Raw genomic sequence first — 16,631 nt, forward strand, 5'->3', positions numbered from 1 at the left:
TGAAACCTGAATTCTCTGTTAATACTGTACCCAAACTATGTTTTTTTGGTGTATAAACTGGTTTCCTTATCATAATTCCTTTCTATCCCAGAGAGGTCAGAGTAAGAAGATCATGGAAGAGTAAGACGGATATGTAAGCTACATTAAAGCAGAGACTGCAAAAGTAAACCAGTCAACAGTTAAGCACAAAGAGAGAGGAACTCTATGGAAGAGGATGTTTAGTGTAGAAACAAATTGTCTTAGAGATATATAGTAAAAGCACTACCTCCTGAGAGAGTTAATACTACTAATATCTTTATGATATTTATGAATACACCTACATATAATTCTGTGTATTATAGTTCTGTGTATCTATGCTTCTGTTTCTATTTTGTTTGTTATTTGTTCATTAGAGTCCACATTTAAGTGAGATCATATGGTATTTGTCTTTCTCTGAGTGTCTGGCTTATTTCACTTAGCATAATAGTCTTCAGGTCCATCCATGCTGTTCCAAAAGGTAAGATTTCCTTCTTTTTTTACAGCCAAGTAGTATTCCATTGTCCAAATGCACCACAGCTATTTTTAGCCACTCATCTACTGATGGGCATTTGGGCTGCTTCCAGATCTTGGCTATTGTAAATAACACTGCAGTGAACATAGGGGTGCATATATTTTTTCAAATTAATGTTACAGGTTTCTTTGGATGTATTCCCAAAAGTGGAATTGCCGAGGTAACTTCATACTGCTTTCCACTGCGGCTGCTCCAATTTGCATTCCCACCAACAGTACAGGAGGGCTCTGTTTCTCCACATGTACACCAACACTTGTTGTTTGTTGATTGATGATGGCCATTCTGATAGGTGTGAAATGATATCTCATTGTGGTTTTAATTTGCATTTCTCTGATGATTAGTGATGTTGAGCATCTTTTAATATGTCTATTGGCCATCAGTATGTCCTCTTTGGAGAAGTGTCTATTCTGGTCCTTGGTCCATTTTTTAATTAGGTTGTTTGTCTTACTGTATAGTGTGTGTAAGTTCTGATTGTATTTTGGAAATTAACCCATTACCAGATTATCATTGGCTAATGTGTTCTCCCATTTAGTGGGTTGCGTCTTCATTTTGTTGATGGTTTCTCTTGTTGTGCAAAAGCTTTTTAGTTTGACATAGTCCCATTTGTTTATTTTTTTCTTTATTTCCCTTGCCCAAAGGTGTATCAGCAAAAATACTGCTATGAGAGATGTCTGAGATTTTACTGCTTATGTTTTCTTATAGGATTTTTATGGTTTCACAACTTAACATTTAAGTCTTTTATCCATTTTGAGTTTATTCTTGCATATAATATAAGTTGGTGGTCTAGTTTCATTTTTCCATGTACCTGTCCAATTTTCCCAACACCATTTATCGAAGAGACTGTGTTTACTCCATTGTCTGTTCTTCCCTCCTTTGTCAATATTAATTGACCATAGAGACATGGGTTTATTTCTGGGCTCTCTGTTCTGTTCCATTGATCTATATGCCTGGTCTTACACCAGGACCAGGCTATTTTGATTACAATGATAGCAGTTATTGTGATACCTCCAACTTTGTTCTTCTTTCTCAAGATTGCTGAGGCATTTGGGGTCTTTTGTAGTTCCATATGAATTTTTGGAATATTTGTTCTAGATCTGTGAAATAAGCCATTGGTATTTTAGTAGGAATTGTGTTGAATCTATAGATTGCTTTGGGAAGTATAGGCATTTTAATGATGTTAATTTTTCCTATTCATAAACGTGGTATGTGCTTCCACTTGTATCTTCCTCACTTTCTTCCTTCAGTATCATATGGTGTCCAAGTATAGGTCTTTACCTCCTTCCTTAAATTTATTCCTAGACTAGGCACTTTTTTTCTGCAATAGTAAATGGGATTGTTTTCTTAATTTCTCTTTCTGATAGTTCATTATTGGTGTATAAAAATACCACCTGTATCTGAATATTAATTTTGTATACCACAGCTTTACCAAATTCATTTATTGGTTCTAGTAGTTTTTCTGGTAGAGTCTTTAGGGTTTTCTATGTACGATATCATGTTATCTGTGAATGATGGCAGATATTTGTCTGATCACTGTTGAATAAGAGTGGTAAAGTGGACATCCCTGTCTTGTTCCTGATCATAGGGGAAACTCTTTTAGTTTGTGCCCATTGAGTATGAGGTTGGCTGTATGTTTGTCATATATGACCTTTGTTATGTTGAAGTATGTTCCCTCTGTTCCCACTTTGCTGAGAGTTTTTATCATAAATGGGAGCTGGGTTTTATTGAATGCTTTTTCTGCATCTGTTGATATGATCATGTGGTTTTTATCCTTAATTTTGTTCATGTGATGTATCACATATATTGATTTGTGAATATTGTACCAAATTTGCATCCCTGGAATAAATCCCACTTTACCATGGTTTATGATCTTTTCAATGTATTGCTGGATCCGGTTTGCTAATATTTTTTTGAGGATTTCAGCATCTATGTTCATCAAGGATATTGGCCTATAATTTTATTCCTTTGTAGTATCTTCACCTGGTTTTGGAATTAGGACAATGATGGCCTCATAAAATGAGCTTGGAAGTCTTGGATATTTTTTGAATAGTTTGAGAAGGATAGGTGTTAGTTCTTATTTGAATGTGTAGTAAAATTTGCCTGTGAAGTCATCTGATCCAGGACTTTTTGCTGGGAATTTCTGATTACTGCTTTTATTTCATTACTTGATTTCATTGGTCTATTCAGCTCTTCTTATTTTTCTGATTCAGTTTTGCAAGATTGCATGTTTCTAGGAATTTGTTCATTATGTCCAGGTTTTCCATTTGTCAGCATATAGTTGTTCATAGTATTTTTTTACATTCCTTGGCATTTCTGTGGTGTCAGTTGTTACTTCTCCTCTTTCATTTCTGATTTTATTTACAGTATTTGGGTCCTCTCTCTCTTTTTCTTGATGAGTCTGGTTAAAGGTTTGTCAATCTTGTTTGTCTTTTCGAAGATCCAACTCTTTGTTCCATTGATCTTTTATATATATATATATATATATATATATATATATATATATATATATAAAAAATACATATGATATATGTGTAACACAATGTACATATATGTGTATTATACACACACATTTTTTTGTCTATATGTCATTGTTTCCTTTCTAATCTTTATGATTTCCTTTCTTCTACTTACTCTGGGCTTTGTTTGTTGTTTTTTTTTCTAGTTCTTTTAGGTGTAGGGTTAGATCGTTTATTTGAGATTTTTCTTACTTCTTGAGGTAGGCCTGTAATGCTGTGAATTTTCCTCAGGACTGCTTTCACTCTGTCCCACAGATTTGTTCATTTTCATCTGTTTCCAGGTAGCTTTTGATTTCTTTTTTGACCTCATTGTTAATCCATGGGTTCATTTTTTATTTAATGTGATATTGTCATTTTTGATGTATTTCCTAAATTTTTCTGGAAAATTTTATACCAAATCTCTCTGTTTCAAATTACAGCCTTTTATTATTCAGAAAAAATACCCAGAGCATTCTTGATTATCTGACCTGTAAAATTTTTCAACTTGAAGCTTTTAATAATTCACGAAAATTAGAAATAATATGTAAAAGATTATATATAATGAAGATTTTATTTTATTATTTGCTTAAATCAGTGGCTTATAACCAGAATTGTGCAATGGACTCACCTGTCGAGCTTTAGAAAAAAAGTATACAAGCTCTCACTTCATCTATAACCTATTAAAATAAGTATTTCCCAGGTTAGATTCTTTGTGCCATGGTTTTAAAAGCTTCATTGATGATTTGATGCACACTCCTTGCTATCTAAAAGGCATTAGTGCTTCTTTTCTTCCTATACATCATTATGACACATAATATTTAGAGCAGTGGGTATGTGTAATATTTAATATCAATGTTTTTAATCTTAAAAAATGACTTCTAACTTCTATTCAGTTTCTCATGTGTAAAGTAAGGGGATTTTGTGGAAGTTATCTTTGCTCTGACTGAATCTATGAGAATAGTTTTATTTTTGGCCTCAAATTCACAGCATATATTAATAATCAATTTTGGCAGTAGCTTCTCACCTATAGAAATGAATATTTTCCCAGATGAGTAGTGAATGACCTATGTATTTAAGTACCTGTGTATTTTCTTTTTAAAAAATTAAAAAAAATATTTTATTTATTTATTTTTAGAGAGAGGGGAAAGGAGGGAGAGGGAGGGTGAGAAACATGGATGTGAGAGATACATTGATTAGTTGCCTCTTGTATGCACGTCCCCAACTGGGAGCCTGGCCCAAAACCCAGGCATGTGTCCTGACTGGGAATTGAACTGGCAACCTTTCAGTTCACAGGTTGGCACTCAATCCACTGAGCCACACCAGTCAGGGCACCCATGTATTTTCATATATAAAAGCTAATTGGTTAAAAAAAAAAAAAGAACATAAGCTTTAATGTTTCAAATTTTGTCACATTACTTATAGCAATTGGAGTTCAGTTTTAAGACATTAAATGTTTTTGTTTATCAGAGCATCATTCGTTGTGATGAAGATGAAGCTCATGTTGCATCGGTATATTGCACTGTATGTGCAACTCACTTGTGCTCAGAGTGTTCCCAAGTTACTCATTCTACAAAGACATTAGCAAAACACAGGCGAGTGCCTCTTGCTGATAAACCTCATGAGAAAACCATGTGCTCTCAGCATCAGGTGCATGCCATTGAGTTTGTTTGTTTGGAAGAAGGCTGTCAAACTAGCCCACTTATGTGCTGTGTCTGCAAAGAGTATGGAAAACACCAAGGCCACAAGGTATGAACGTTATTAAATTGGATGACTACCTGACTTGGTTCTTTATGCTAAAAGTAGGAATTGAAGAAGAGTTAAATGGTGAATGAGTTGAGCTTGGTAGACTGAAAAGGGACAACAGATTTAATTTCTGAAAAACAAAAATTTCAGCCGAGAGGCCTCATGATTCTTTAAAGAAAAATAGCCTTCCAGCAGGAAACAGAAGTTCTCTTCTTTATGTGCATGTTTTCATAATGCCCTGCTTGTGTTGATAATATTTATGCCCATTTATGAACTAGTGCTTGTGATAAAATTGTAGAGAGTCTCTTAGGTTCTTGTTTAGTGATAAATGGATTTGTAAATTTTAAATCATTTATTCGCAAGATGAATAGTTATTGGGTGAGAGCAAATTAGTGTTTTGTATGCTGTGCTTTTTATAAATGTGTTATGAAAGCCACTTGTAGCCGATGCTTTTTTTATTAATAGGAATGACTTAAGTAGTTGTTTTTATATCATTAGTCAAATAATAAGAGTTTCTTTCTATAATTATGTTACATTTTATAGCATTCAGTATTGGAACCAGAAGCTAACCAGATCCGAGCATCAATTTTAGATATGGCTCACTGCATACGGACCTTCACTGAGGAAATCTCAGATTATTCCAGAAAATTAGTTGGAATCGTTCAGCACATTGAAGGAGGAGAACAAATAGTAGAAGATGGGCTTGGAATGGCCCACACAGAACATGTATGGATTTTTAAATTTTTTCTTTACTTTTTTACCTTTTTCCTTCTTACCTTTCATCTTCTAGTATTTATTGAGCAATTATACTGCACTAATCACTGGAAATAATTTTTATACAAAGTCTTTGTCTTCATGGAACTTACAATCTGTCATAGAGAGAGAGTTTTGAGTATGGTAACTTTATTTTGTGGGTGAAGTACAGGATGCTTTGACAGTGCATAAGAGGGGCAATAATTTAGGTACATCAGGGAAGACTTCCCAGAAGACGTAATATCTAAACTGAGATTTGAGGGGATTTAGTTCAGGAGAAGTGTGGGTTGGGGAGTGAGTTGTTCTGGAGAGGGAAGCATATGTTAAAATGCCTGAAAGCATGAATTGGACATATTGTAGAAACTTAACTGGGTTCACTATGGTTGAAGCTTTGAGTATTGGGTAGAGCATGACAAGAAAAGAGGTTGGAGAAGTAAGGGCCAGTCACGCAGGGTTTTATTAGCCATTTTAAAGAGTTTGGATTTTATCTTAAGGAATGTGATGAGCCGTGGAAGAACTGGCTTAATAACATAGTCAGGTTTTCATTAAGAAAGGTTGTTCTTCAATGTAGAAAATGAATTGGAGTAGCAACAAGATTGGAAGTAGGAATACCTATTAGCAGTTGCTGGAATTATCTAGTTGAGATATATTTATGGCCAATATTCTACTACTAGAGTAGTGAGAATGGAGAGAAGTAGATGAATTTGAGATTTTGAAGAAGTAGAATAGGTAGGTCTTAGAGATTGATTAGTAATGTTGATTGGACAGCTAACTTGAAGGATCAGGCATGATGCCTAGATTTCTACTTTGCCCAATGGGGTGGATGGTGATATCATTCAGTAATGGCGGAGGAGGAAGAGTTTTTGGAGGGGATAATGGGACCAAGGTGGTAAGTTTAACTTGGATGTTGAAGTTGGTATTTCTGTGAGATAATCAAGGGGAAATACCCTCTAGTGAATTGAAGAGTGAGTGAGTGTGTGTCATTTTTAAGTTTGGCTGTGAAGAGAAGGAAGGAACTAAGGTGGTAGTTATAGTTGCTTTTTAAAATTGAATTATAGCCCTGGCTGGTGTGGCTCAGTGGATTGAGCACTGACCTGCGAATCAAAGTGTCATCGGTTCAATTCCCAGTCAGGGACTGTGCCTGGGTTGCAGGCTGGGTGTCTGGTGCGGGATGCGCGAGAAGCAATCGCACGTTGATCTTTCTCTCCCTGTCCTTTGCCCTCCCATCCCCTCTGTCTAAAAATAAATAAAACCTTTTTTTTTAAATTGAATTACAGAGAAAAGAATCTTTTTAGCTGGGAATATAAAATATAGGAATAGACAAAATGTAATATTTTTTTGGTTAACCAAAAAAATTTAAAGCTAAGTCATTGGTGAACAATGCTAGAACTGCTCTGTCAAATATAGTAGCCACGTAGTTATTTAAGTCATTTAAAAATTAAATGAAGTACAAAATTTTAAACTTAGATTTTCAGTTTCACTAGCTGTATTTCAAGTATGTGTAGCTAGTGGCTACCATATTGGACTGTACAGGTATAGAACATGTCCATTATCACAGAAAGTTCTATTGGACATTGTTGTGCTGGAGCGGAAATATTTTATTCATTCTTTCAGCAAATATTTATTGAACACATGCCAAGTGCCAGACACTCTTCTAGCTGAGGAGACATCACTGTGGAAGTCAAAAAACTCTTTTGCCGAGCTTACATTCTAGTATGGGGAGAGAGACAATAAGTAAGTAAAATACTTATGGCAGAAGTAAGATGCTTTGGAGAAAAACAAGGGAAAGGAAGAATGCACTTTTATATGTGTATTCAGGGACACATTCCCTGAGAAGGTGACATTGAGCAAATACCTAAGGAGATGAGAGAGGGAGCCATGCAAATGTCTGGGGGAAATGCATTACAGGCAGAGAGAGAAGCAAGTGGAAAGGGCCCCGAGATTGGAATGTGTGTGGTGTGCTTAAGAAACATACCACACACAGGAGACTTAAGTGTAGCTAGAATAGAATTATTGAGGGGGAACGTAGCAGGAGTTGAGGTCACAAAGGGCCTTATAGGTACTTGCTATTTCTGCCATGAATGTTCTTCCTGAAGATGTTCGTGTGGCTTCCTCCTTACCTCCTTCAGGTCCTTGCTCAGGGGTCCTTTTCTCAGGGAGTGTGTCTTTGAACATTGCATATAAGGCACTCACTTTGGCATTCACTTTGAGTGGAGTGAAGAGTTTTGAGCAAAAGAATAATTACCTTTCTGACTTACAATTTTAAAAGTCTTCTCACTGCTAGATGGAAAATGCATTGTAGGGGGCAGGGTTGGATCTAGTGAGACCAATTAGAAGACTATTACAATAATTAGTGAGAAATGATAATGGCTTGGGTCAGGTTGATAGAGGAGGTGATGAGGTGTATGATTAGATTCTGTATATATTCTGAATTCCACAGAATTTGCTGAGGAACTAGTTGTGGGATAGGAAAGAAGTGTTAAAGATGGCTCTAGTTTTTTTGTCTTGAACAACCTGGTGATGGAGTTGCCACTTATTGAGGTGACTGGGTTTCGAGTGGGAGAGAGTGGAGATTAGGTATTCCTTTTTGCTTGAGATTCATTTAAACAGTTAGATATCCAAAGACTCTGGTCTAGGGGAAGATGTAGCGTGGAGATACAAAGTTTAGAATTTTTAAGGATATAGATGGTATTTGAATTTTCTTTATTTTACATATACAATCTTTGTTATGGTTACAGTTGTTTAAAACTTATTTTTATTTTACTTAGGTACCAGGTACTGCAGAGAATGCCCGGTCATGTGTTCGAGCTTATTTTTCTGATCTACATGAAACTCTGTGTCGCCAAGAGGAAATGGCTCTAAGTGTTGTTGATGCTCACGTTCGAGAAAAATTGATTTGGCTCAGGCAACAACAGGAAGATATGACTATTTTGTTGTCCCAGGTTTCAACAGCCTGTCTCCATTGTGAAAAGACTTTGCAGCAGGTAGGGATTTAACCATGGGAAGGATATAGTTTAAGAAAAAGGATTTATAAGGTTAATAGATAATTACCAGAGATAATCACTGATCTATTTTACTACTTTAATAAATATTTTTATGTTTTGAGGGGACCCCCCAAACCTGGAACTTATTTATAAAAAGTTGTGTGTTTATTCTTACATGTTTAAAATTTAGTCATCTTCAGAGTATTCTCCATTTGAGGCAGTACACCTACTGAGGTGTTTTTCCGCTGCTCAAAACAGTTTTTGAACTTGTCAATTTTGATGTCTTTTAGTGCTTCTGCCTTTTTTGTTTGTTTGTTTCACCTCTTCCATATGAGCAAAATGTTTCTCTTTGAGGACTTTTTTCATCCGGGGAAACAAAAAAAATTCTCTTGGGGTGAGATTGGGGTAATAGGGAAGGTGGGGTATGGGGATCATAGAGTTTTTGGTCAAAAACTGCTGACCACTCAGTGTGGTGTGGGCAGGTGGGCTTATAAATCACCCATCATGAAATGGGCAAATGTGTTGAAAGATTCTTGGTTTTATCAGAAGCCTTTTGTTACCCAGTTTGCACATAATGCACTTTTTAAGTAAATTGTATTTAAGGCTATTTTAACAAAAATGTCAGTCTTAACTCATTTCTATTTTGGATTTGCATAGGGCAAAATAAGGCTAATTATTGCCCTAGGAATTCCTGATAAATTGCAGTCAACCTTACCTTTACTGATTAATTCCTACTAATTTTGTTGATTCCAAATTACTGTAAAGCTAAACTTTTTACCATTGTGGAGTTTTTTTTCTTAAATATCTAATTAGACTTAATGTGGCTAGGCTGTAACTACATCAGTCTTGAGCTGTTTTTTTAGTCCTCATCACATTGAATCGTAACAATTGCTGTATATGTCATTGATTAAGTTGTCTTTGAGCTTCAATTCTATTCTTTTATCTTCTGCTTTGTGATGCTGGGACTGGAACTCTACAAACCACTTGTCTCCTTTGCCAGCTGGGTATTCCATGTTAGTTCAGCCTCTGCCAACAGGGACATGAAAGGGACTGGGAGGTGGAAATGGTTTCCTGTAGGTCCATTTGCTTGGGGTCCTTGTGAATGTCATTCCTCATGTGAGGAGACAGCTTTGCTCAGAGAGCTGAGTTTGAGCCCCGTAGGGCCCTTCCTGTAAGTTTCTAGCATCCCCCCTTTATTCCCCCAACCCTGGGGGTGGTGGCTGTTTCCATAATACCTCAGAGATATTTTTATCCTTTCAGTTACCTAGTTAATAACTACACCTAGTTAGCAGTTCTTCATAACTAAGTTCTTCCTGTTTACATAACTGGTATGGTTTTTGTTTCTTGATTTGAACCTGAATGATACAGGATGTATTTTTGCCTTAGATATTGATGAGATGCATCTTGTTTATCTTTATATTTCTAAATTCTTTGTATATAGATAGAAAGAAGTGAATATATACTTGTTCAGATGGGTAATCAAGCCACATGGCAAAATCAAAATGGATCATGTTCAAAATCCTATTTTCTTAAAAATTTCAAAGTATTTTTTTACCTACTTTATTGAAAAGTATGTTCATAGTTACTGAAATTTTAGAAGTTTTTAGAATTTCTGGAGCATAGTTTCAAAGTGGCTGATAATTGTGAACGATGTGATACTATCTCACTGTGCTAATGCTGATGAAATTGGAGTCTTTGATTCATTCTTCATAAAGACCTGTTAGTTTTGTTCTGATTTTTGGCCACAGAACCCTAACTGCTATCAATATTCTTAAAAGTTCCTGCCATAGAGATAATTGAACAGATGAATGGATGGAACATCACACATTTATTACCAATTTTGAGAACAAAACTTAATTATCCCTCTCCTCTGAGTTCAAGCATGATGCTGAATAATGAGGATATATCTATTCATTTAGCAAATACATATGGAGTGCCTACTATATGCTATGTACATTCTAGATCATGGGCTATACCAGTAAACAAAACAAGCAAAAACTATAGTCTTGTGGAATTAGCATTCCAGCAAGAAGGCAAGCAATAAACCATGACCATATCTAAATAAGTAAATTATGTAATATATGAAAAAGTGATAAGAGCTAAGGAAAAAAAAGAAAGTGTGGAAGTATAGCAGATTGCATTATTAGTCAAGGTAAACATCTTTGAGAGAAGATGAGATTTAAGCAAAGACTCAAAGGTGGAGGAATTAGTTCAAGCCCTGTTGAGAGGAGCAACATTCCAGCAGAGCAAATGGTTAGAGCAAAAACCTTGGGGCAGCATGCCTGGTGTGTTTGAGGAACAGCAAGAAGAAGCTACTGTGGCTGGAATAGAGTAAGCAGAAGAGGGTGTGATAGAAGCTGAAATCAGAGGTAATAGGGATTGTATGTAAAGAAAGCCTTGGGCCATTGGAAGACTTCAGCTTTTACTGATTGAAATAAGGAAAACATGGGGTTTTGAGCACAACAATGACTTGATCATACTTGCTAAAAGGATCACTCTGGCTGATGTGTAAAAAATAAGATTGAAGGAGGGCAAAGATGGAAGGAAGGAGTTCAGTGGTTAGGAGGCTGTTGTTGAATTCCAAAGTGAGAGAGAATAGCGGCTTGGTTAGTGGCGGTTAGAACTGCCGTTTCAGGATATCCAGGGTATTAGGGAGGAGAAGGCAAGAATGACTTCAAGGTTTTTGTTCTGAGCAACTGGAATAATGGAATTTCTGTCAACTAATATGAATATGCAACAGTGAGCAAAAAACTGACAACATCACTGCACTCATGGAGCTTACATATTGTCGGGAGATCTCTGTCTAATGAAGAACATACTGGCATATGTGTAGAATATCCGGAATACCATCTGAGGAACTGGAAGGTGTTTGACTTTGAGAAGAAGGCCTGGGGACCTAGATGGAGAGGGAGGCTTTTCAAAATCTGACCTATAGTCCTCTTGTCTTTTCCTTTCTTTTTTTTAACCAATACATATATATGTTAAATTATTTTAAAATTGTTTTTTATGGAAGTACAACATATGTACAGAAATGTGTTTATTAGTGTTCAGCTGCCTGAATTTTCAGACAGGACAATACTGTATAACCAACATTCAGATCAAGTAACAGAATATTACCAGCACTTGAGAAACCCCTCAGACTTTCTTCTAGTAACAACCTGCCTTTTCCGCAAGGATAAACTACTGTCCCGACTTCTAATGCATTCTTTATTTTTGCCTGCTTGGTAGTTAATATAAATGGAATCATACAGTGTAAATTCCATATGTCATTTCTTCTTATACTCTGCATTGTTTGTAAAATTCATATCATCACATGTAATTGTGGCTCATTCTCGTAGTAGTATATAGTGTTACATTTGTGAATGTACCACAGTTTATTCATTCTTCTGTTGATAGGTTCTTAAATTATTTATTAATGCCTGATTATTTTTATCCTACTCAAATTTACATTTAAGTTAACTTTGAATACTGGAATGTTAATGAGATGACCTCTCTTTTTTCCTTATTTCTTTAACTGTTTATAAGCAGTCTTCTCTTTCCTAGGATGACTGTAGAGTTGTCTTGGCAAAACAAGAAATTACAAGGTTACTGGAAACATTGCAAAAACAGCAGCAGCAGTTTACAGAGGTTGCAGATCATATTCAGTTGGATGCCAGTATCCCTGTCACTTTCACAAAGGTAATACACTGTACTTCATTTCAGGTTTCTCTTCTGACTAATCATAATTGTTCACATTCCAAGATAATCAGCTTGAAAAGACAACTAAGAAATTCATGAGTCATAGGATTTAAAAAAATTTATTAATGTAGACGAGAAAGGGATATAAGAAATCTCCCCGTACCCATCACTCACTTTAACAATTAAAACTTTTAAATTTCATGCCTCCTTTCCCCACTTCCTTTTCTTTCTGCAGTCTCTCAGGTTATTTTGAAATAAATCCCAACATATTTAATCCAACACCACATCATTTCATCTATGAAATGTTTTCATGTATATTTCTAAAAGGTAAGGACTTTTTTTTTAAGTATATTTTACTGATTATGCTATTACAGTTGTCTGAATTTTTTTCCTCTACTTTATCCCTGTCCGCCTTGTACCCCGCCACCCTCCAGCATTCTGCGCTCCCTCAACCCTCTGCGTCACACTTAGTTCATGTCCATGGGTTATACATATACGTTCTTTGGCTTCTCCATTTCCTATGCTATTCTTAACCTCCCCCTGTCTATTTTGTGCCTGCTGATTATGCTTCTTATTCCCTGTACCTTTCCCCACACTTTCCCCCTCCTCTTCCCCACTGATAACCCTCCATGTGATCTCCATTTCTGTGTTTCTGTTCCTGTTCTAGTTGTTTGCTTAGTTTTAGTTTTTTAGGTTCACTTGTTGATAGTTATGAGTTTGTTGTCATTTTACTGTTCGTATTTTTGATCTTTCTTTTCTTAGATAAGTGCCTTTAACATTTCATATAATAAGGGTGTGGTGAGGATGAACTCCTTTAACTTGACCTTATCTGGGAAGCACTTTATCTGCCCTCCCATTCTAAATGAAAGCTTTGCTGGATAGAGTAATCTTGGATGTAGGTCCTTGCCTTTCATGACTTTGAATACTTCTTTCCAGCCCCTTCTTGCCTGCAAGGTTTCTTTTGAGAAATCAGCTTATGGTCTTATGGGAACTCCTTTGTAGGTAACTATCTCCTTTTCTCTTGCTGCTTTTAATATTCTCTCCTTATCTTTAATTTTGGGTAATGTAATTATGGTGTGCCTTGATGTATGCTTCCTTGGGTCGAACTTCTTTGGGACTCTCTGGGCTTCCTGGACTTCCTGGAAACCTACTTCCTTTGCCAGATTGGGGAAATTCTCCTTTATTCTTTGTTCACATAAGTTTTCCATTTCTTGCTCTTCCTTTTTCCTTCTGGCAGCCCTGTAATTTGGATGTTGGAGCGTTTAAACTTGCCCCAGAGGTTCTTCAGCCTCTCCTCATTTTTTTTGAATTCTTGTTTCTTCATTCTGTTCTGCTTGGATGTATTTCTTCCTTTTGTTCCAAATTGTTGATTTGAGTCCCTATTTTCCTTTATTTCACTTTGTATAGTCTTCATTTCTTCCTTCATTTTGCAACCAAACTCAATAATTTCTGTGAGCATCTTTTTTACCAGTGTTTTGAACTCTGCATCTGATGGGTTGTCTAGCTCCTCATCGCTTAGTTCTTTTTCTGGAGTTTTGATCTGTTCTTTCATTTGAGCCATATTTCTTTGTCTTGGTGCACCTGTTACACTGTAAGGGGTGGAGCCTTAGGTATTCTCCATGACGGGGGCAACCCACTTCACTGCATTGTGGTGCTGTATGTATGGGAGGGTTCAGAGAGGGAACAATGCTGCTTGCTTGGCTCTCACCCCACTTTCCCGTCACTTCCCTCGCTTTCCACAAGTGGATTGTACCCTTTCAGGTGCTGATTCCCAGGTAGGTGGGCTTGTGTACATTCTAGGAACCTGTAGGTCTCTCCAACAGACTATTCTGTGAGACTGGGCGTTTCCCCTGCTGCCACAATCCCCACAGGTTTTTATAGACAGAGGTTTTGAGTGTTTATTTTCCTGTGCTGAATGAAACCCTGGGTTTTGAGATCTGTCTCGCTCCCCAATTGTTCCTCCCAGCTTATCTGCGTGAATGTGGGACCCCTGGTCTGCCACCTTTGAGGGAGTCCTTTCTGCCCTGGCTGCCTGTGTCCGCCCCTCCTACCCATCTGGATGAATGTTTCTTTAACTCCTTGGTTGTTGGACTTCCATGCGGTTTGACTTTCTGGCAGTTCTGGTTATTTTTTGTTTCTAAATTGATCGTTATCCTTTTGGTTGTGCAAGGAAGTAAAGTATTTCTACCTATGCCTCTATCTTGGCCAGAACTCCGGTCAGGACTCTTTTTAAGAACAAAATACTGTTATCACACCTAAAAAATCTAACAATAAATCTCTAATACTATCCATTATCCAGTTAGTATTCAGATTTCCCAGATTGTTAAAAAATTTTTTTAAGTTTCTTTTATTTGTGAGATAGAATCCAAACAAAGCCTCTACTTGTTTTACATATTTTAATCTCTTTTAAACTAGATTCCCCTAGGTTACAAAGGTTCATGTGTTCCATTTTGCTTTCTATTTTTAGAGACTTTAAAAAAGTTTAATACTGTTTTTTAATTATGTGAAATGTTTACATGGTCCAGAGTCAAATCTGCAAAGCAGGTGCATTCAGGGCAGTCTCGTATCTCCTTGATCCCGTGCTCTTTTCCTCCCTTCCCCATAGAAAACCATTAAGAATTTCTTCTTTATTTTATTCATCATTTAAAATATGAAGAGAAGTATTTTTATGTATTTATCTGTACACTCCCTGCATTTAAAAGTAGAATACCTTACATATTTCTCCACTTTGTCCTTCCTTGTCACTTCAGTGTATACCCTGCAGAGTACTCCGTAATGGTACACAGCGGCATTTCCTCTTCCTCTTCGTAGCTGCAAGATTCACTATTGTGAGGATGTACCACATTTTTTTTACTGTGGTAAAAAGCACATAATATAAAATTTACCATCTTAACCATTTTTAAATGTACAGTTTGATATTGTTAAGTAAATTCACTTGTGTAAAACAAATCTCCGGAAGTTTTTCATTTTGCAAAACTGAAACTCTGTACCTTACAAACAATAACTCCTCTTCCCCCTACCTTACCAGCTCCTGGCAACTTTCTGTTTCTTTGAATTTGACTACTCTAAATACTTCATGTAAGTGGAATCATATAGTATTTATCTTTCTGTGACTGACTTATTTCATTTAGCACAATGTCCTCAAAGTTTATGCCATAGAATGTGACATACACCACATTTTGTTTATCCAGTCATTCATTCAAGGGCATTAGGGTTACTTACACCTCTTACCTGTTGTGAATAGTGCTGCTGTGAACATAGGTGTGCAAATATCTCTTTGAGATCTTGCTTTCAATTCTTTTGGATGTACATCCAGGAGATTACTGGATGATATTGTAGTTCAATTTTTAATTTTCTGAGAAAATGCCATACTGTTTTCCATAGTGGTTGTACTATATTATAATGCCACCAACAAAACACAGGGTTCTAATTTCTCTACATTTTTACCAACACTTGTTTTTGGTTTTGGGTTTGTTTTTTTTTAACAGTAGCCATCCTAATGGGTATGAGGTGATATTTCCGTGTGATTTTGGTTTGCATTTCTCTGATGACTAATGATATTGAGCATCTTCTCATATGATTTTTGGCCACCTGGTATACTCTTTGGAGACATTTTGTATAAATCTTTTGCCTGTTTTTTAACTGAGTAATTTGATTTTTTGTTGTTGAGTTGTAGAAGTTCTCTATTCTGTATATGAATCCATTATCACGATACATGATTTGCAGATACTTTCTCCCACTACCTAGGTTGCTTCTTCACTCTGTTGACTGTGTTCTTTGATTCATAAAAGCTTTTAGGATCAATACAGTCCAATTTGTCTATTTTTATAAATAAAATGAGTCACTTGTAGACAGCATATTGTTGGATCTTGCTTTTTTATCCATTTAGTTAAAAATGAGTCACTTGTAGACAGCATATTGTTGGATCTTGCTTTTTTATCCATTTAGTTAAACTATGTCTTTTGATTGGGACATTAAATCCATTAATATTTAAAATAGTTATTGCCTAGTAATTCACTATTGCCATTTTGTAGTTTTCTATACATCTTGTCTCTCTTTTCCTCCCTTACTGCCTTTTTTTTTTTTTGTATTTTATTGTTTTGTAGTGACATGGTTTGATTCCCTTTTCATTTCCTTTTTTGTGTGTATTCTATGAATTTCATGTGTTTAACGTTATAATTATGTAAAACATCTTAGTTCTAACATTGTATTTTTAAATGATTACACTTTAACTTCAGTTGTATGCAAAAATCCTATTTCACCCCCACACTTTGTTACTGATGTCACAAATTACATCCTTATATATTGTATACCTATTAACAGAGTCTTACAGTTTAAAATTTTTTCTCTTCTTTTTACTTTTCAATTACGGTTTACATTTGATATTATTTTTATATTAGTTTCAGGTAGATAAAATATTTTTGTTATTTT

General features: G+C 35.9%; 1 protein-coding gene across 2 annotated transcripts in view; it reads left to right on the forward strand.

Moving 5' to 3' along the window:
• Positions 1 to 16,631, forward strand: part of TRIM23 (tripartite motif containing 23) — a 36,233-nt gene that overhangs the window by 10,371 nt on the left and 9,231 nt on the right. For both annotated transcript variants that reach the window (XM_045186287.3, XM_024578419.4), the window contains exons 4-7: positions 4,510 to 4,788; positions 5,329 to 5,511; positions 8,307 to 8,522; positions 12,066 to 12,200. In XM_045186287.3, coding sequence (XP_045042222.2) covers positions 4,510 to 4,788; positions 5,329 to 5,511; positions 8,307 to 8,522; positions 12,066 to 12,200 — 813 coding nt within the window. The remainder of the gene's footprint in view (positions 1 to 4,509; positions 4,789 to 5,328; positions 5,512 to 8,306; positions 8,523 to 12,065; positions 12,201 to 16,631) is intronic.

The sequence above is a fragment of the Desmodus rotundus genome, chromosome 1 (assembly GCF_022682495.2).
Source record: "Desmodus rotundus isolate HL8 chromosome 1, HLdesRot8A.1, whole genome shotgun sequence".
NCBI lineage: Eukaryota > Metazoa > Chordata > Mammalia > Chiroptera > Phyllostomidae > Desmodus > Desmodus rotundus.